Raw genomic sequence first — 22,277 nt, forward strand, 5'->3', positions numbered from 1 at the left:
TGCCCTCAGAACAGCCTCAATTCGTCAGGGCATTGACTCTACAAGGTGTCGAAAGCTTTTCACAGGGATGCTGGTTCCTGTTGACTCCAATGCTTTCCACAGTTGTGTCAAGTTGGCTGGATGTCCTTATGGTGGTGGACCATTCTTGATACACAAGGGAAACTGTTGAGTGTGAAAAACCCAGCAGTGTTACAGATCTTGACACAAACCGGTGCGCCTGGCACCTACTACCATACCCCGTTCAATGGCACTTAAATATTTTGTCTTGCCCATTCACCCTCTGAATAACACACATACACAATCCATGTCTCACTTGTCTCAAGGCTCACAAATCCTTCTTTAACCTGCCTTCCCCCCTTCATCTACACTGATTGAAGTGGATTTAACAAGTGACATCAATAAGGGATCATAGCTTTCAACTGGATTTACCTGGTCAGTCTATGTCATGGAAATAGCAGGTGTTTCTAATGTTTTGTACTCTCATTGAATGTGGGACATTCTGAAATCCATTTGAGTGAGTTTTTAAATGATTATATTTTATTCCTCTGTATTGATTATATTTTATTCCTCTGTATTGATTATATTTTATTCCTCTGTATTTATTATATTTTATTCCTCTGTATTTATTATATTTTATTCCTCTGTATTTATTATATTTTATTCCTCTGTATTTATTATATTTTATTCCTCTGTATTTATTATATTTTATTCCTCTGTATTTATTATATTTTATTCCTCTGTATTTATTATATTTTATTCCTCTGTATTGATTATATTTTATTCCTCTGTATTTATTATATTTTATTCCTCTGTATTTATTATATTTTATTCCTCTGTATTTATTATATTTTATTCCTCTGTATTTATTATATTTTATTCCTCTGTATTTATTATATTTTATTCCTCTGTATTTATTATATTTTATTCCTCTGTATTTATTATATTTTATTCCTCTGTATTTATTATATTTTATTCCTCTGTATTTATTATATTTTATTCCTCTGTATTTATTATATTTTATTCCTCTGTATTGATTATATTTTATTCCTCTGTATTTATTATATTTTATTCCTCTGTATTTATTATATTTTATTCCTCTGTATTTATTATATTTTATTCCTCTGTATTTATTATATTTTATTCCTCTGTATTTATTATATTTTATTCCTCTGTATTTATTATATTTTATTCCTCTGTATTTATTATATTTTATTCCTCTGTATTTATTATATTTTATTCCTCTGTATTTATTATATTTTATTCCTCTGTATTTATTATATTTTATTCCTCTGTATTTATTATATTTTATTCCTCTGTATTTATTATATTTTATTCCTCTGTATTTATTATATTTTATTCCTCTGTATTTATTATATTTTATTCCTCTGTATTGATTATATTTTATTCCTCTGTATTTATTATATTTTATTCCTCTGTATTTATTATATTTTATTCCTCTGTATTTATTATATTTTATTCCTCTGTATTTATTATATTTTATTCCTCTGTATTTATTATATTTTATTCCTCTGTATTTATTATATTTTATTCCTCTGTATTTATTATATTTTATTCCTCTGTATTTATTATATTTTATTCCTCTGTATTGATTATATTGTATTCCTCTGTATTTATTATATTTTATTCCTCTGTATTGATTATATTTTATTCCTCTGTATTTATTATATTTTATTCCTCTGTATTTATTATATTTTATTCCTCTGTATTTATTATATTTTATTCCTCTGTATTTATTATATTTTATTCCTCTGTATTTATTATATTTTATTCCTCTGTATTTATTATATTTTATTCCTCTGTATTTATTATATTTTATTCCTCTGTATTTATTATATTTTATTCCTCTGTATTGATTATATTTTATTCCTCTGTATTTATTATATTTTATTCCTCTGTATTTATTATATGTTATTCCTCTGTATTTATTATATTTTATTCCTCTGTATTTATTATATGTTATTCCTCTGTATTTATTATATTTTATTCCTCTGTATTTATTATATTTTATTCCTCTGTATTGATTATATTTTATTCCTCTGTATTGATTATATTTTATTCCTCTGTATTTATTATATTTTATTCCTCTGTATTTATTATATTTTATTCCTCTGTATTGATTATATTTTATTCCTCTGTATTTATTATATTTTATTCCTCTGTATTTATTATATTTTATTCCTCTGTATTTATTATATTTTATTCCTCTGTATTTATTATATTTTATTCCTCTGTATTTATTATATTTTATTCCTCTGTATTTATTATATTTTATTCCTCTGTATTTATTATATTTTATTCCTCTGTATTTATTATATTTTATTCCTCTGTATTTATTATATTTTATTCCTCTGTATTTATTATATTTTATTCCTCTGTATTGATTATATTTTATTCCTCTGTATTTATTATATTTTATTCCTCTGTATTTATTATATGTTATTCCTCTGTATTTATTATATTTTATTCCTCTGTATTTATTATATTTTATTCCTCTGTATTTATTATATTTTATTCCTCTGTATTTATTATATTTTATTCCTCTGTATTGATTATATTTTATTCCTCTGTATTGATTATATTTTATTCCTCTGTATTTATTATATTTTATTCCTCTGTATTTATTATATTTTATTCCTCTGTATTGATTATATTTTATTCCTCTGTATTGATTATATTTTATTCCTCTGTATTGATTATATTTTATTCCTCTGTATTTATTATATTTTATTCCTCTGTATTTATTATATTTTATTCCTCTGTATTTATTATATTTTATTCCTCTGTATTTATTATATTTTATTCCTCTGTATTTATTATATTTTATTCCTCTGTATTTATTATATTTTATTCCTCTGTATTGATTATATTTTATTCCTCTGTATTTATTATATTTTATTCCTCTGTATTTATTATATTTTATTCCTCTGTATTGATTATATTTTATTCCTCTGTATTTATTATATTTTATTCCTCTGTATTTATTATATTTTATTCCTCTGTATTGATTATATTTTATTCCTCTGTATTGATTATATTTTATTCCTCTGTATTTATTATATTTTATTCCTCTGTATTTATTATATTTTATTCCTCTGTATTTATTATATTTTATTCCTCTGTATTTATTATATTTTATTCCTCTGTATTTATTATATTTTATTCATCTGTATTTATTATATTTTATCCCTCTGTATTTATTATATTTTATTCCTCTGTATTTATTATATTTTATTCCTCTGTATTGATTATAATTTATTCCTCTGTATTTATTATATTTTATTCCTCTGTATTTATTATATTTTATTCCTCTGTATTTATTATATTTTATTCCTCTGTATTTATTATATTTTATTCCTCTGTATTTATTATATTTTATTTCTCTGTATTTATTATATTTATTATATATCAACAGATATTTGGGGTCTTAATCAACTATTAAACCCCCAATGGAAAACTCTGATTCAATCTGTGTTCGGGTCCTACCGTCGTCTTATCTTCCAGCCCCATCAGTTTCCTCTGATTAGAAATCTCCAAACCATTTTCCTTTTCTATTGAAATCTAACTCGCTGATATAAAGTCTACTTTTATGAGGAGGAAATTCAATTAACCCACTGGAATGTCCATTATCTGGTTGAAATGATGGGATTGTATGAAGAATTGGAGACACCATTCCCCTTAATTGCTGTTCAGTTTAGCCTCTTTGGAGCTGTGAAGTTAACTACCATGCCAAGCGGTGTCATCGGTCGAAACGACTAAACACACAGGGACCATTACATGTTTACACAGCATACTGTATATGTAGCCTATGTTTTAACTTGGTGTATGAGTTGAAAAACAGATGTTTTTAATATCACCTTTGTGTCAGCTACTATGTCCAATGAGTAATATTCAGTATTGTTGTGAGCCAACCTCATATCTGTGACACTAGAGAGTCCACTCATTCTCAGTGTATCCAGTCACTAACTAGGGTATCATCTGTGATTACAGTGTGTGTCAAAGACATGATTGATTTCCCGAGCTCTTTAAAAAAACACATCTATCTCTCCACCTCCCGCCTAATAACCATCCGACTCTCATTCCCCACGCGCAGACAGACTAGCGCTGCGTGTCACTCGCTCCAGATGTTTTGGAGTGGAGGATATGAGAGCAATGTTGTGGTGGCAAATAGAGGAATGGGTTTCCGTTTCCGATTTGGTCCGTGGTGGAATCGTCGGTTTGAGGTTGCGCCTTTCCTAATAATCTCTCGATACAGGGGTTATTGAAGTTTGAATATAATCGTATCGTGAATTCTCCTTTTATTTATTTAAATCCACATAAAATGCCCATTAAATTGGAGTTAAAGTGAGGAGCAGAAGTGGAGCTCAGTTGAAGATGTGAAAGTGTTTTCACAAAACGTTGTAGTAGTGACAATTGCGTTTCAGTCCTACCATTAAATAGTTTGTCGACAAAAGCAGGTTTTTATCCTAGTTGTAATTTTCCATTGTTTGTGTGTCAGTGTTGCTGAATTTGAAACATCTGAAAATGTTTACCGGGATGTAAATATCATAATCCCTTTTAAATGGAGAACAGTATGTATGTGACAGAAGGGGTCAAGGACAATTACCAGAGTTCTGAAAATATTTAAGTGAAGATAATCAACACTAACCAAGGGAAGGAAATGAAAGAAAGGCAGAGGCATCTATTTCATACTATAAGCATTTGGCGTCATTTTCTTCAGCGATACACCGAGAGAAACATCTCTCTTTCCCAGTACATCAGCCCTCTGTGCTAATGCCACATTTGGTGTCCTCATCGGTGACGTCCACCTCAGAGATAAAGAGAGCAGAAGAGTGGAGAGAGAGAGAGAGAGATTCGGAGCGTATAGAAAGAGTCTCGTGTCTGTCTGATGTGTATTTTCCAATTGCATGTTCCCTTGTAATGTGATTGGTGTCTCGGGGTCACCAGGTCAAGTTTGCCCATTGAACCATTCACAAAGGGGCATTCCACTGAGGTCACATCAGTGAGAGTTTTAAAGGAGGCTCCATGTATAGAGGAGTTGTTTCCCTCTGACCTCCAGGTCATTAGGACGTCACGCCGGCCCTTCACAGCCCTGCTCCTTGACGTTGAACTGACGTAGGGAGGTCATAAGGCTGTTATAGATGGTGGCGTAACCCCTGACCCCATGGAAACCCCTAATCTGTCCTGCTCCTCAGATATTTGGTGACAACAAATGACACAAAGTCTAGGTCTAGTAAACGCATCCACACACCGAAACGCTCATCGTCTCCCCTTCTCGTCACCCTGCTGAGGCCAGACAGTTCTTCTCTCTCCCCTTCTTGTCACCCTGCTGAGGCCAGACAGTTCTCCCTCTCCCCTTCTCGTCACGCTGCTGGGCCAGAAGGTTCTCCCCTTCTCGTCACCCTGCTGAAGCCAGACAGTTTTCCCTCTCCCCTTCTCGTCACCCTGCTGAAGCCTGACAGTTCTCCCTCTCCCCTTCTCATCACCCTGCTGGGCCAGAAGGTTCTCCCCTTCTCGTCACCCTGCTGAAGCCAGACAGTTTTCCCTCTCCCCTTCTCGTCACTCTGCTGAGGCCAGACAGTTTTCCCTCTCCCCTTCTCGTCACTCTGCTGAGGCCAGACAGTTCTCCCTCTCCCCTTCTCATCACTCTGCTGAGGCCAGACAGTTTTCCCTCTTCCCTTCTCGTCACTCTGCTGAGGCCAGACAGTTCTCCCTCTCCCCTTCTCGTCACCCTGCTGAGGCCAGACAGTTCTCCCTCTCCCCTTTAAGTTCTCCGGCCCTTTTAAGAGCCTCAGCACCCAGTCTGTGACGTAACCAGGATGTTTGTGTCTCCATAATCCCTCTTTCTCTCTCTCTCTCTCTCTCTCTCTCTCTCTCTCTCTCTCTTTCTCTCTCTCTCTCCTCCTCTGCCTCCTTTCATAATGTTACTTTTTTGAAAACAGATCTAACTCGGCCTTCCTGTCCACCTCCAAACCCCCTCTCTCTCTCAAAACCAAAACCCTGAAATGAAATCAGGACGGTCACACGAAACAGTAAGCCAACGCTTCCCCACTTGTCTCTCCTGTCGTCGGGTGTCACGCTGTTGTTGTAGTTTTGCGTAGGAATTAGCCGCCTATCAGTCAGCCCATCAGACTCTGACATGCTGTGGAGATATGAATCATGATCTGTGGCGTGATTCTGCATGACTGTGAAATCCAGTTGCTGGATATGATTGGGTCTCTATTATATTACTGAATGAATTATATTATAGTGAATGGAATTGAATTACAGAGCAGATGTCATGTATTAACTCTGTGGGAGCAGCAAAGCCGAACATCTCCAATGACAATAACACGGAAGATGGCCAGGCCGGTCTCACACAATGCTTTGTTTGTGTTTGTGGTGAACTGTCTAAGAGGATTTTGCTCTAGAAATGAGCTGTGGGATGTCTTTCTGAAAACTACTGTTTATGTCCCAAGTGTGTGAGTATGTGTGTTTATTAGTGTGTGTGTTTAGTAGTGTGTGTGTGTGTGTGTGTTTTGGTAGAATGTACACATACTAACTAATTCCTTACAAATGTAGATGTGCGACAGCAATAGAAGAACCACAGAGAAAATCCAGGTAAAACATTGTATTCAGTCATCCCTCCCTTTACAGTTTTCAAATCTACCTAAACGCAAGTAGTGGGGAAACCCTGAAATCCTGCGTGGCTGATAGAAGTGTCTTTTGTGACCTTTACTGAGTGAGGAATCCAGCCTCCTGTCGATATACCCATTCATCACCAGAATAGCATTAGTCTAAGCGTAAGCAGTGTCTGGAGCTTGGGGCTAAACCTGTGGGCTAAACCTGTGGGCTAAACCTGTGGGCTAAAACTGTGGGCTAAACCTGTGGGCTGGGACTAGGGCTCTCTGCCTAGTCTCTGTCTGTCTGTCTGTCTGTCTGTCTGTCTGTCTCTGTCTGTCTGTCTGTCTGTCTGTCTGTCCTATCTGTCTGTCCTATCTGTCTGTCCTATCTGTCTGTCCTATCTGTGGCAGACCCAGGTAGGGTGCCGGGGGAGCACAATGTGTGGAGGATTAGCTTCAGAGCTGGGCCCCAGCCCAGGGCCCCTGCTGGCCTTTCACAGCCCCGGCAGGGGAGCACACCGTGGGGATGGGACAGGGTCATGGGTACCCCGCCTTGGGGGTGTGAGAGCAGAGAGAGCGGAGCCTGGGAAAAAAGCAGACACTGGCGGTGCTTGGGCTTTAGCGTTCTCAGCACTCCGCCACCAGGCTTTACCTCACAGCAGGTGACTTGTCTCAGATCCGCAGCGCTAGGCTAGCAGAGCTAACGCTGCAGAGAGGAGCTGTCTGTGGACACTGGGATAGCCTAGCTCAACTGACTGACAGCATGGTATGTTTCTAAAGGGGTTCTTTCTTTTGGAGGATTCTTTTGTATTTTTCCCCGTCTCTTTTTTCTTTTAGGTTTTCTGTTAATTCCATCAGACGATGACTCACTGTCTCAGTGTGTCGGTTGGGGCAGCATTTCTGTTGGTCAGCTTGTGGGAAGCTTTTTGTTATTTTGTCCTCTAAATAGTCTCTCGTTGTCAGCGTAGACCTGTACAGCTACGATCATTTGGCGGCGATAGGCAACCAAATTTGAAAGCAAACACTGATTTGATTCTTCTGCAGCAGTCTGTCGGACTCTGAATGAATACGATGGCAGGTTGAAGGAACATGTTCCATCTCCTCTCCGCTTTTTGTAGATTTCTCCCCTCCGAAGTTTGTTCCTGTCTTCCTTCTCCTCACGTCCTCTGAGTGGGGCGTAGTATAATGATGATAGGCATCGCCCTTACTAAGCCCATTTCCCCACGCTGTGAGACTCATAGCATGGGGCGAGGGTAGCTCCTCTAGTAGCCAGATGGCTAACCCCTCACAGCCTCTCTGCATAGACAGCCCAAGCTAACTGCTCATTTATATGCCGATAGGAGCGACAGGAGTCTGATTTGGAGAAAGAGAGCGAGCGATAGTGGGATGGAAACAGTGTGAGGTAATAATGATGTAAAGAATTGCATTATGTCGTGGAGTCATCAAGTCGTGAGGCAAGAGACAAACTTTCTCTTTTTTTTGGTCCTGTCCTTTGTGCAACGGCGGGGCGCATTGGAGTATGGGGAGGGATGGAAGGGATGTATGGGTGGATTGATGGAACAATTGTCATGACGACAGGGCTGGGGCTGATTGTAGTCTTCTTCCTCTCACCTCCTGTTGTCCAATCAGATGTGCGAGCAGCGTGCAGGGCAGGAGCAGGAGAGGATGCGTCTACAGCAGCATTACAGCACGGAGAGGGACAATCTGGTCCAGCAGCACCAGCGGGAGGTGGGCACCATGGAGAGGGAGGCGCGGGCCGCCCTGCACCAGCACCAGCACCAGACCCAGGAGTGGAGGCAACACGACGCCCAGGTAGGAGGTCTCACTACTCTCCTCTAGTCCGCACCGCTCTCCCGCAGGTTCTCTCCTGGTCACCATTTTGTTTGGCCATTAACGTTCTGTGGTGCTGGGCTTTCAAAAACGCTGCGAGTAGTACTTTCTCACCTGCTGCTAGGTGCGATTTCTGAGCAGAATTTGTTTTGTAGCGGTGCAGGTGTGTGTGAGCGGAAAGGAAGAATCCCGAATTCTTATTTCAATCCTAAATTATTTTATTTGCGAAATAAAATAGGGAGGACCGTTGTTGTTGTAGGAAGGACTGCAAATGAATAGAAAAGTTAAATGCCGATTAATCCGAAATAAATTAATATTATCATACAGTGCTAACTTCTAATGCGGTTCTGTATTTCTTTCCTGGTTTCGCGGCAGGGTTCCGTGCTAGAAGTGAAAAGACTTGAAACGCCTGGAAACCACAGGTTGCCAGATAAAGGAAAGGAAGGCTCTTGGTCGCTGTGCAGTACCTCTGGCCTTTTCTTCCCCAAACCCTGGGTTGCATTTCTCTCCTTTCTTTCCCTGGTTCACCGGGGTCGGTATCAGCCGTGTATCAGCCGCATACGGCGAGTGCCCCGTAATCCCCCTACGGAGGAACAGGCTGTACATGGCATTCTCCCCTCACCGCAGGTAGCCATCTCCCTCCCATAAGCACCAGTTACTTTCCCATTACAACAACACACTACCGCTACAATGGCTATATGACATTTGGCGCTATATTGATGGAGTCCCCAATCCCCAAGCCTATTTAACACTTTTGATTCCAGCAGGTTTTCTCTCCCTGCAGCCCTGCTCCACTCTCTTCCCTCCATCTCCCCTCTCCTCGCCGCTTCTCCTGCCTGGCTAGCATGGAGACGCTGTGGGAAGCCATTTGACAGAGCAGCCCCCGTCCGGGGATGTATTTGACTCCTCAAGCCTCCAGATCAAATGTAGAATGTCAGCATGGCGAGGGCTTGTTTATTGGCTCCTGGCTGGAGACTAGGGGTCCAGCCGTGCACATTCAGTATTTTTGGACATTTGGACAAACGGCGACTCTCAAATGTTTTTGCAGCAAACGGCGGGCACAGATGGTTCCCAGGTTACACAACTGTGTACGAACAACAGAACCAAATGGAATTTCACCGTTAAGATTATTATTCATCGTTAAGATGATTATTCTTTTTAAGAAGTAGGTCTAGTATGAATTAGTATAGGCCTAGATTTAAAAGCATTTAGACTTAAATGGGGAATAAAATAAATATGTTGTCTTTACTATTTGACCTTATTGGCCATAAATGAATTCATAGAAATATGATTAGAAGTATAGAAAGATGGCATTTAAACTGTAGCATTTCAAGGTCAAACAGTCAAATGTTTTAGAAACATTGTTATTTCATGTTCATCCGCTCCATACGTTTGACAGTAAGACAGGGTTATGTGTACAGTACGCACTGTTCTATATGGCAGAGGTGACAGCTTTCCATATGGCCTGCTCCTTTCAGTGGAAGAAAACATCTCATCTTCCTTCTCATACACAGCTACCCTGAACACACTCTCTCAACTATGATTTGAGGTATCTGTTGGCATCCACTCTACTATTCTGGTTAGTCTGTCTGTCTCTGCCATGGCCATCGCTCGACCATACGATTATGTGGAGCCACAACGCACCTCAAAATCTCCCCTCCCCCAATGAAAAAGAAATAAAACCAAAGTTCTCTGTGGTTCAGGTTCTTGGAGAGCAGCAGTTGGGCTCCAGAATGTACGTATGTTATTTGTATGTATTTATTTAACCCTTATTTTACCAGGTAAGTTGACTGAGAGCACATTCTCATCTACGGTAAGGACCTGGGGAATAGTTACAGGGGACAGGAGGGGGGATGAATGAGCCAATTAGAAAGATGAGTTTTTTTAACATCACTTTAGGTCCCATATTATGAAGTAGGTTTGCATTACCATAGACGTTTACCCCTTTGAAACTCTGTCATACAGATGGAAATAAATGGGGGATTCAACCTCCACAGATTCTGAAAAGTCCTGATAGTTTTGAAAGAGGAATGTTGAAAAGCAGAGTATTTTATTGATGCATCCAGAAAATATGAACGCTTTCTGAAACTGGCAAGCATAGCTTAAATGCACTATTTAATTCCTACTACTTAGTACTTTTCACTATTGTGAGGCTTAAGTGGTATTCAACATTCCATCAAGCGACTCACCCACACTATCTTGTGTGTGAGGAAGACAGACAATGGAATCTGTCCCGATGTGACTGCCAGGATTTGGGAATCAACTCCTGGCGAGGTGATTGGATCCAGGCCCTGCTTTCCCGCTCTTCCTTCTCTTCCTGGAATCTCTGGAAGGATTGTGTTGCTCACTTACTCTCTCTCTTCCTGACTATGGAAAGCTGGCAGAGGGAGCGGATGTCAGCCACACGTCGTGAGGATGAGTAATCCCGACTCATCCCCTTCACATGGTAGGATGAGTCTAATAAATAGGCTGGCCTCCACCCCACCCAACCAGTTGGGAAGGACAACAAATGAGTCGTGGTCAACATGGAGGAGGAGGAGATGCAGGATGAAGAGGAGACTACGCAGGAAGAGGAGAAGGAGATGCAGCAGGAGGTGGTGGAGCACAAGAGTTCTCTGTCCTGGCCTCATCACCACTTGTTGTTATCAAGGATACTCTGCAGGGGCCCCTTCCCTGACCAACTGTCTGTGTTACCCTGCTAAATAAAGGTCTAGAGTCTGGACAAGGAGAGCTCAATTAAAGAGATCAATTAAAGAAACATTGCGGAAGTGGAGAAAGTAAAAGTTGTACGTCCATTATGATATTCTGAGAGAGCAACTTGAAATATATAACAAGGCAATTAGAAGTGCCAGACGGACTCATTTTTCTAACTTGATCACAATTAATCAGAATTAATCAGAGTGCTCTTCTCCACCATTGATGACCTAATAAATCCTACCCCCTCAATTCTATGTGAATGTTCCCCCACATCTAAATGTGATACGTTTGCGGAGATAAGATAACCAACATTAGGCTGGGTATCAGTCAAGTAAGACCTGATGATAGGTTTTGTGCCCTAGCCTACCACGTAAAGGCACTATGGACATGCATTATGTTGTCATTAGTCACATTTAGTATTTTCCAATCTATAGAACACTATTTTACATACAGCAGGTTTTTAAAGGACCAAAGAGTTTGTTCTGCATCGTTTTTAGTGATATCACAACTTAAGCCTTCTACCTGCCCTCTGGATCCTATCCCCACCACCTTCTTCAAAACTGTTTTTAATTGCATATCTGAAGAAGTGCAAACTATTGTTAATCACTTCCTGTTCACAGACACTATCTCCACTGTGCCAAAAACTGCTGTGCGGAAACCGCTTCTGAAGAAGTCATGTAGATTCTGCAGCTCCTAGCAATTTTCGCCAAATCTCCAACCTTCCATTCTGAAACAACATTCAGGAGAAATTCGTTTTCAAACCGCAAAATATTTTTTGGGTGCCAACTGTGTTTAAAAAAAAATGGAATGTGTTTTTTGTGCCCACCACAGCACAGAGACAGCCTTAGTTAAAGTGGTAAAGGATCTTAGCGCCAACACAGATGCCAAACAGCTCTCTGTCCTTCAGTTTATATATGTTACCTCTTGGCAGCGTTATCAGAACGCACAGCATTGATTTTCACTGCTACGCAGACGATTCACCTGTTTTAAGGTCTGCACTAGCTGTCTGGGAGTTTTACAATTAATTTTAAAATTCTTCTATTGTTTTTAAATCAATCCATGATTGTGCCCCTCAATACATGTCAGACATGCGTTTAAGTTATGTACCCAGTAGGTTCCTCAGAGTGAGTTTGCCGATCGGCATCTCAAAACCTCGATGAGCCAATGTTTTGGATAAAATCATCAGCAAAATGAACAGTTGCAACTTCCATACACCATCACACAACCGGTTGAAGTCGAGAGGTTTCTTTGCCACCAATGGGTTCCCAAATACGAATGGATCAATGGACAGCACCCACATCGCCATAAAAGCACCATCCCAAAAGGAATTCAACTATGTGGACAGAAAAGGCCTTAATGTGGAGGTTATGTGATGTGCAAAAGATGCTGCTGCATGTGGTGGCCAGGTGGAACACACAACTCATTCATTCTGCAGAACAGCAATGTTGGCCCATACACCTACAGGATGGAACTGTTGAGGATGGCTTATTGGTGACTGTTGCCTACTCATTTGAAATATATTTGCCATTGCAGGCCGTCATTGTAAAATAGAATTTGTTCTTAACTGATTTCACTAGTTAAATAAAGTTTATATAAAAAAATATTTTCTTTTTTTAAAATAAAGCATATTGAATTGTCCTGCAACTTGAAATGAGCTTTGTGCAGTGACAGTGCTGTTTAAATGAGCTTTGTGCAGTGACAGTGCTGTTTAAATGAGCTTTGTGCAGTGACAGTACTGTTTAAATGAGCTTTGTGCAGTGACCGTACTGTTTAAATGAGCTTTGTGCAGTGACAGTGCTGTTTAAATGAGCTTTGTGCAGTGACAGTGCTGTTTAAATGAGCTTTGTGCAGTGACAGTACTGTTTAAATGAGCTTTGTGCAGTGACAGTACTGTTTAAATGAGCTTTGTGCAGTGACAGTACTGTTTAAATGAGCTTTGTGCAGTGACAGTACTGTTTAAATGAGCTTTGTGCAGTGACAGTACTGTTTAAATGAGCTTTGTGCAGTGACAGTACTGTTTAAATGAGCTTTGTGCAGTGACAGTACTGTTTAAATGAGCTTTGTGCAGTGACAGTACTGTTTAAATGAGCTTTGTGCAGTGACAGTACTGTTTAAATGAGCTTTGTGCAGTGACAGTACTGTTTAAATGAGCTTTGTGCAGTGACAGTACTGTTTAAATGAGCTTTGTGCAGTGACAGTGCTGTTTAAATGAGCTTTGTGCAGTGACAGTACTGTTTAAATGAGCTTTGTGCAGTGACAGTACTATTTAAATGAACTTTGTGCAGTGACAGTACTGTTTAAATGAGCTTTGTGCAGTGACAGTGCTGTTTAAATGAGCTTTGTGCAGTGACAGTACTGTTTAAATTAGCTTTGTGCAGTGACAGTACTGTTTTAAATGAGCTTTGTGCAGTGACAGTACTGTTTAAATGAGCTTTGTGCAGTGACAGTACTATTTAAATGAACTTTGTGCAGTGACCGTACTGTTTAAATGAGCTTTGTGCAGTGACAGTGCTGTTTAAATAAGCTTTGTGCAGTGACAGTACTGTTTAAATGAGCTTTGTGCAGTGACAGTACTGTTTAAATGAGCTTTGTGCAGTGACAGTACTGTTTAAATGAGCTTTGTGCAGTGACAGTACTGTTTAAATGAGCTTTGTGCAGTGACAGTACTGTTTAAATGAGCTTTGTGCAGTGACAGTACTGTTTAAATGAGCTTTGTGCAGTGACCGTACTGTTTAAATGAGCTTTGTGCAGTGACATTGCTGTTTAAATAAGCTTTGTGCAGTGACAGTCCTGTTTAAATGAGCTTTGTGCAGTGACAGTACTATTTAAATGAACTTTGTGCAGTGACAGTACTGTTTAAATGAGCTTTGTGCAGTGACAGTCCTGTTTAAATGAGCTTTGTGCAGTGACAGTACTATTTAAATGAACTTTGTGCAGTGACAGTACTGTTTAAATGAGCTTTGTGCAGTGACATTGCTGTTTAAATAAGCTTTGTGCAGTGACAGTCCTGTTTAAATGAGCTTTGTGCAGTGACAGTACTATTTAAATGAACTTTGTGCAGTGACAGTACTGTTTAAATGAGCTTTGTGCAGTGACAGTCCTGTTTAAATGAGCTTTGTGCAGTGACAGTACTATTTAAATGAACTTTGTGCAGTGACAGTACTGTTTAAATGAGCTTTGTGCAGTGACATTGCTGTTTAAATGAGCTTTGTGCAGTGACAGTACTGTTTAAATGAGCTTTGTGCAGTGACAGTACTGTTTAAATGAGCTTTGTGCAGTGACAGTACTGTTTAAATAAGCTTTGTGCAGTGACAGTACTATTTAAATGAACTTTGTGCAGTGACCGTACTGTTTAAATGAGCTTTGTGCAGTGACAGTACTGTTTAAATGAGCTTTGTGCAGTGACAGTGCTGTTTAAATGAGCTTTGTGCAGTGACAGTACTGTTTAAATGAGCTTTGTGCAGTGACAGTGCTGTTTAAATGAGCTTTGTGCAGTGACAGTACTGTTTAAATGAGCTTTGTGCAGTGACAGTGCTGTCTAAATGAGCTTTGTGCAGTGACAGTACTGTTTAAATGAGCTTTGTGCAGTGATAGTACTGTTTAAATGAGCTTTGTGCAGTGACAGTGCTGTTTAAATGAGCTTTGTGCAGTGACGGTACTGTTTAAATGAGCTTTGTGCAGTGATAGTACTGTTTAAATGAGCTTTGTGCAGTGACAGTACTGTTTAAATGAGCTTTGTGCAGTGACAGTACTGTTTAAATGAGCTTTGTGCAGTGACAGTACTATTTAAATGAGCTTTGTGCAGTGACAGTACTGTTTAAATGAGCTTTGTGCAGTGACAGTGCTGTTTAAATGAGCTTTGTGCAGTGACAGTACTGTTTAAATGAGCTTTGTGCAGTGACAGTGCTGTTTAAATGAGCTTTGTGCAGTGACAGTACTGTTTAAATGAGCTTTGTGCAGTGACAGTGCCGTTTAAATTAGATGTTTCTTTTCCAGTTAAGGACCCTTCTCTTGTGCCTTTTTGTGGCTGCAGTGGTGTTTGCTGTATCATCAACTAATGAGGAAATAGTTATTTGGAGATTGGTGTGATGCTGGGTTGGGAGTTTGGAGTTGGCGTCCAACACACAGAGGGTATTATCCCAAATCCTCCTCCTCAGCCTTGGGGTCATCATTGTGATGCTTTTACCATCCAAAACCGTCAACTGGGCTTTTGCCACGCTCATAGTCCTCCATTTCAACCATTATCTTTGAAGATGAAAGGATGAGCTGAAAAAGCAGCATCAGTTGCCAGTCCGTGCAGCCAGGACAGCAGCTCTCAGTAAATGTGTTCGCCTGCAGCCTGGACAGCAGCTCTCAGTAAATGTGTTAGCCTGCAGCCAGGACAGCAGCTCTCAGTAAATGTGTTCGCCTGCAGTCAGGACAGCAGCTCTCAGTAAATGTGTTCGCCTGCAGCCTGGACAGCAGCTCTCAGTAAATGTGTTCGCCTGCAGCCTGGACAGCAGCTCTCAGTAAATGTGTTCGTCTGCAGCCTGGACAGCAGCTCTCAGTAAATGTGTTAACCTGCAGCCTGGACAGCAGCTCTCAGTAAATGTGTTAACCTGCAGCCTGGACAGCAGCTCTCAGTAAATGTCTTCGCCTGCAGCCTGGACAGCAGCTCTCAGTAAATGTGTTAACCTGCAGCCTGGACAGCAGCTCTCAGTAAATGTGTTCGTCTGCAGCCTGGACAGCAGCTCTCAGTACATGTGTTAGCCTGCAGCCTGGACAGCAGCTCTCAGTAAATGTGTTCGCCTGCAGCCTGGACAGCAGCTCTCAATAAATGTGTTAGCCTGCAGCCTGGACAGCAGCTCTCAGTAAATGTCTTCGCCTGCAGCCTGGACAGCAGCTCTCAGTAAATGTGTTAACCTGCAGCCTGGACAGCAGCTCTCAGTAAATGTGTTAACCTGCAGCCAGGACAGCAGCTCTCAGTAAATGTGTTAACCTGCAGCCTGGACAGCAGCTCTCAGTAAATGTGTTAACCTGCAGCCTGGACAGCAGCTCTCAGTAAATGTGTTAACCTGCAGCCAGGACAGCAGCTCTCAGTAAATGTGTTCACCTGCAGCCTGGACAGCAGCTCTCAGTAAATGTGTTAACCTTGCAGCCAGGACAGCAGCTCTCAGTACATGTGTTAACCTTGCAGCCAGGACAGCAGCTCTCAGTAAATGTGTTCACCTGCAGCCTGGACAGCAGCTCGCAGTACATGTGTTAACCTTGCAGCCAGGACAGCAGCTCTCAGTAAATGTGTTCGCCTGCAGCCTGTGCTGCTCTGTTAGCCGATCAGCGGCACAGGAGGGTGGAAGAGAGCCCCATTAGAGAGACAGAGAGAGAGTTACAGAGAGAGGGAGACACACACACACACTCCCTCATCAAACACACTCAAGAGACACGCAGTCCTCTCTGTCCCCAAACACAGTCCATATTCTGGTGCAATACTCATGTTTTCTCTTGTTTTTAAACCTAATAAATAGTTTTGTTTGTGTTCTGACTGTCTGCCACGGCACAGTGGATCTGTCCTCTCCTCAAGCTGCTGGATATTTAAATGGATTAACTGTTGTTGTGCAGGGGTGATATGTATTTCACTTAGTTAGTGCTGTTTTTTCTCATGCTTTGAGGGCATTGGAGTCTGTTTCCTTATTAGTCCGTCCAAAGAATTCCACTTCAGAAACTACACCAACATTCCAAATGAATTTAAGCCTTGTTGTCCTGAACAACAGAAACGTGATCATTCTATTGGCTCGTTCTTACAGCGACTTCACTCAACTCATTTTTATGGGTAATTCCGTCCCCGTCCCCCCCCCCCCCCCTCTCGCGTCCTGACAACGTCTTTTCTGAGAAACATCTGGACTTCAAACAGCATGGGAGAGAGTCAGATCCTCAAAGGGTTCTCTCCTTAACACTGTGATGGACTAAATAATAACCCTGGCAAAACTTTCAACTAACTTTTTCTCCCAGTAAGTGATTAACAAGACAGGGAGAAATGAAGGGCCTGATGACAGGGTGAATCTGAGCTGAGGAAGGGTGTCTGATGAGAGAGAAGACGACACAACAGACAGCTGGACAAGAACGCTGTGTCTTGGGGGGAGTGGGTGTGTGTCTGTCTCTCTCTCTGCCTTGTACTTGAACGATTGATCAGTCCCTATAGATGGTTTTGCCAGCCCTGTCTTCCCTTCCTCCCAGACATCCTATAGTCATTGAGCTCTGTCTGTTGTTGAGTGGACACATCAGTGGGTTGGTTAGAGTTATGTTTGTGATTTTTGCATGTTGATTAGATCACATCTTTTTGTGATTGAGGTAGGACTGCTTGAAGTTTCACTTTCACATGTCTCATGCGGACACAGAGAGATCAATGGCTGACGTTTGTTGTGTGTTGTAGTACCTAAGTCATTAGATTTCAGATTACATTCAGCTCCACATTTTGATTTCTTAGAAGCTTTGCTATTAGAAATGATTTTCTGAGAGTGGGTGGGAATTTGGAGTAGGGGTAGCTATTGTTTTTAAATCTCGTCCACTTGTCACATGCCACAAATGAGCTTGTTTCCAACTGCAGCTGTCCCTTATTTTCCCTGTCTCCCTCCCCCTTTCTCCCTATTGATGTTCAGTCCAAGCTCAGACAGATGTGGTCTCCACTCCAGATTGGCTCTTTCTCTCTCTCTGTCTTTTGTTCTCTCTATCCCTTATCCATTCATATATTTGAATATTGGATTTTATCTATTTAATTTCAATTTTTTTCCATTTCCTCACCTCTCAAATCTATTCTTGCCGCTTCAGGTGATTTAGTATAACCTCATACAACAAACGACTTAACATTCATACTATTCAACATGTATTTAATCACACATTCTATGTCAGCATGGTGAGAGGAAGCTGTCATGAAGAGTAGGACTGTTGGACTAAATTGACACCCTTCAGTTCAGAATGCTATTATGCACCTGCTGCAACAATACTAGGCAGTCCTTTTATTTCCAACTTTTGTTTCAGTAGCCTTTATGTTGTTAGCCTTTATGTTGTTAGCCTATATGTTATTAGCCTTTATGTTGTTAGCCTATATGTTATTAGCCTTTATGTTGTTAGCCTATATGTTATTAGCCTTTATGTTATTAGCCTTTATGTTATTAGCCTTTATGTTATTAGCCTATATGTTATTAGCCTTTATGTTATTAGCCTTTATGTTATTAGCCTATATGTTATTAGCCTTTATGTTGTTAGTCTATATGTTATTAGCCTATATGTTATTAGCCTTTATGTTGTTAGCCTATATGTTATTAGCCTATATGTTATTAGCCTTTATGTTGTTAGCCTTTATGTTGTTAGCCTATATGTTATTAGCCTTTATGTTATTAGCCTTTATGTTATTAGCCTATATGTTATTAGCCTTTATGTTGTTAGCCTATATGTTATTAGCCTTTATGTTGTTAGCCTTTATGTTGTTAGCCTATATGTTATTAGCCTTTATGTTGTTAGCCTATATGTTATTAGCCTTTATGTTATTAGCCTTTATGTTATTAGCCTATATGTTATTAGCCTTTATGTTGTTAGCCTATATGTTATTAGCCTTTATGTTGTTAGCCTTTATGTTGTTAGCCTTTATGTTGTTAGCCTTTATGTTGTTAGCCTACATGTTGTTAGCCTATATGTTGTTAGCCTATATGTTGTTAGCCTATATGTTGTTAGCCCATATGTTATTTCCCAAACATATTAAAGTTATAGGGAAGAGGGATCAGCCAGACGAGTTGAAGAGGGAATTCTACATTAAAGGCTGTTCAGGGACCTGTTCTAATAGCTGCCTGCCCTTGAAGTCATGTGGACCATCACGCCTGGCACTGTTTATGGCTGTCTCTCTCTCTCTCTGTATGTGTGTGTTCATGTGTGAGTTCGTGCGTATCCTCCTATTTTTCTGTGTTGTCTGTCTCTGTGTGTGAGGGTGTGTGACACAGCCATGGCATCTGGGTGTTGTGGTGATGCAGCCTTTGATGTCTCTGTGAGATTTTCCACCAAAAAGAAGACTTCAGACGCTTTCTGCTCTAATTGCCATGTGACTGAAGCCATAACGAGATAGAACCTCACTGTCCTGGGATGCCCGGGTGTCTGTGGAGAGAGAGAGGAGAAGGGACAGTAGAGGGTGTATGTGGAGAGAGGGGGGAAGGGACAGTAGAGGGTGTCTGTGGAGAGAGAGGGGGGAGAGGACAGTAGAATGTGTCTGTGGAGAGAGAGGGGGGAAGGGACAGTACAGGGTGTATGTGGAGAGAGAGGGGAAGGGACAGTAGAGGGTGTCTGTGGAGAGAGAGGGTATGGGACAGTACAGGGTGTCTGTGGAGAGAGAGGGGAGAAGGGACAGTACAGGGTGTATGTGGAGAGAGAGGGAAAGGGACAGTACAGGGTGTCTGTGGAGAGAGAGAGTGGAGAAGGGACAGTAGAGGGTGTCTGTGGAGAGAGAGGGGAAGGGACAGTAGAGGGTGTCTGTGGAGAGAGAGGGTATGGGACAGTAGATGGTTTCTGTGGAGAGAGAGGGGAAGGGACAGTAGAGGGTGTCTGTGGAGAGCGAGGGGAGAAGGGACAGTAGAATGTGTCTGTGGAGAGAGGGGGAAGGGACAGTAGAATGTGTCTGTGGAGAGAGAGGGGAAGGGACAGTACAGGGTGTCTGTAGAGAGAGAGAGGGGAAGGGACAGTAGATGGTGTCTGTGGAGAGAGAGGGGAAGGGACAGTATAATGTGTCTGTGGAGAGAGAGGGGGGAAGGGACAGTAGAATGTGTCTGTGGAGAGAGAGGGGAGAAGGGACAGTACAGGGTGTCTGTGGAGAGAGAGGGGAGAAGGGACAGTAGAGGGTGTCTGTGGAGAGAGGGGGGGAAGGGACAGTAGAATGTGTCTGTGGAGAGAGAGGGGAAGGGACAGTACAGGGTGTCTGTATAGAGAGAGAGGGGAAGGGACGGTGGAGGGTGTCTGTGGAGAGAGAGGGGAAGGGACAGTACAGGGTGTCTGTGGAGAGAGAGGGGAAGGGACAGTAGAATGTGTCTGTGGAGAGAGAGGGGAAGGGGCAGTACAGGGTGTCTGTGGAGAGAGAGGGGAAGGGACAGTACAGGGTGTCTGTGGAGAGAGAGGGGAAGGGACAGTAGAGGGTGTCTGTGGAGAGAGAGGGGAAGGGACAGTACAGGGTGTCTGTGGGGAGAGAGGGGAAGGGACAATAGAATGTGTCTGTGGAGAGAGAGGGGAAGGGACAGTAGATGGTGTCTGTGGAGAGAGAGGGGAAGGGACAGTATAATGTGTCTGTGGAGAGAGAGGGGGGAAGGGACAGTAGAATGTGTCTGTGGAGAGAGAGGGGAGAAGGCACAGTACAGGGTGTCTGTAGAGAGAGAGAGGGGAAGGGACAGTAGATGGTGTCTGTGGAGAGAGAGGGGAAGGGACAGTATAATGTGTCTGTGGAGAGAGAGGGGGGAAGGGACAGTAGAATGTGTCTGTGGAGAGAGAGGGGAGAAGGGACAGTACAGGGTGTCTGTGGAGAGAGAGGGGAGAAGGGACAGTAGAGGGTGTCTGTGGAGAGAGAGGGGAAGGGACAGTAGAATGTGTCTGTGGAGAGAGAGGGGAAGGGGCAGTACAGGGTGTCTGTGGAGAGAGAGGGGAAGGTGCAGTACAGGGTGTCTGTGGAGAGAGAGGGGAAGGGGCAGTACAGGGTGTCTGTGGAGAGAGAGGGGAAGGGGCAGTACAGGGTGTCTGTGGAGAGAGAGGGGAAGGGTCAGTAGAAAGTTCTCTCTCTTTCTCTCTCTCTGCCTCCCCCTTTTCTCTCTCTTTCTCTCTCTCTGTCTCTCCCTTCTCTCGCTCTCTCTCTCTCTCTCTGCCTCCCCCTTCTCTTTCTCTCCCTTCTGTCTCTCTCTCTATGCCTCCCCCTCTCTCTCTCTCTCTCGCTCTGCCTCCCCCTTCTCTCTCTCTCTGCCCCCATTGTCTCTCTCTGCATCTCCCTTCTCTCTCTCTATCTATCTATCTCCCTCTATCTATATCTCTCTCTCTGCCTCCCCCTTCTTTCTTTCTCTCTCTATATATATCTCACTGTCTCTATCTCTCTCTCTTCCTCTATCTCTCTCTATATCTATCTCTCATCATCTATATCTCTCTCTCTCTGCCTCCCCCTTCTTTCTTTCTCTCTCTATATCTATCTCTCTGTCTCTCTCTCTCTCTCTTCCTCTATATCTATATCTCTCTATCTCTCTTACTCTATCTATATCTCTCTCTCTCTGCCTCCCCCTTCTTTCTTTCTCTCTCTATCTCACTGTCTCTATCTCTCTCTTCCTCTATATCTATATCTCTCTCTCTGTCTCCCCCTTCTCTCTTTCTTTCTCTGTCACCCCCTTCTCTCAATCTCTCTCTACCTCCCCCCGCTCTCTCTCCCTCTCTCTCTCTCTCTCCCTCTCTCTATCCCTCTCTCTCTCTCTCCCTCTCTCTCTCTCCCTCTCTCTCTCTCTCTCTCTCTCTCTCTCTCTCTCTTTGCCTCCCCCTCTCTCAATCTCTCACATTCCTCCATAATTTCTAGCTCTATTCACATACATACTACAGGTCAATAATTCCATGCCAGTCCAGAAGCTGCCTAACTGCTTGATAGTTAATGTCTGTTTAAATACGGTTGGCTTGGTCATTAGCATTCCTGTAATGTAATGTGGCTGTAATGCTGCTCTCTCTGGCAGCAATCTGAATCAAAGAGCTGTGCTGGGGCAAAGTCAAAGCTGTAGATCAGTTCAAAGGAAGAGGGGTCAGGAGAGGGGTCAGTCCATCTCTGCACTGCAGCCCCTACATAAGCCAGCACACACATCTGCGGGCGGACATACACGCACACACACACACACACACACATACACATGAAAGCATGCACACACAGGCTTGTGCACACTCGGTAGAACACACAATCCCCATTAAACACACACACAAACCACAGATTGACTTCCAAATGGAGGTCCCTGTCAACTACAGCCCTAAACGTTTCCCTGAGGCCGGGTTGATTTACACACACACACACACACACACACACACACACACACACACACACACACACACACACACACACACACTCCTGCTCTAGTTCTCTGACTAGTCTCTTCTCTGTATTTCCTG

General features: G+C 41.7%; 1 protein-coding gene across 4 annotated transcripts in view; it reads left to right on the forward strand.

Moving 5' to 3' along the window:
- Window positions 1-22,277, forward strand: part of LOC110538761 (centrosomal protein of 112 kDa) — a 198,183-nt gene that overhangs the window by 86,703 nt on the left and 89,203 nt on the right. For all 4 annotated transcript variants that reach the window (XR_016485399.1, XR_016485398.1, XM_090193994.1 and 1 more), the window contains one exon: window positions 8,250-8,432. Coding sequence is in view for 2 of the 4 variants with exons in the window: in XM_090193994.1 (XP_090050120.1) it covers window positions 8,250-8,432 (183 nt within the window). In the remaining 2 variants the exon portion in view is untranslated. The remainder of the gene's footprint in view (window positions 1-8,249; window positions 8,433-22,277) is intronic.

The sequence above is a fragment of the Oncorhynchus mykiss genome, chromosome 12 (genome assembly GCF_057628025.1).
Source record: "Oncorhynchus mykiss isolate SJ-2025 chromosome 12, ASM5762802v1, whole genome shotgun sequence".
NCBI lineage: Eukaryota > Metazoa > Chordata > Actinopteri > Salmoniformes > Salmonidae > Oncorhynchus > Oncorhynchus mykiss.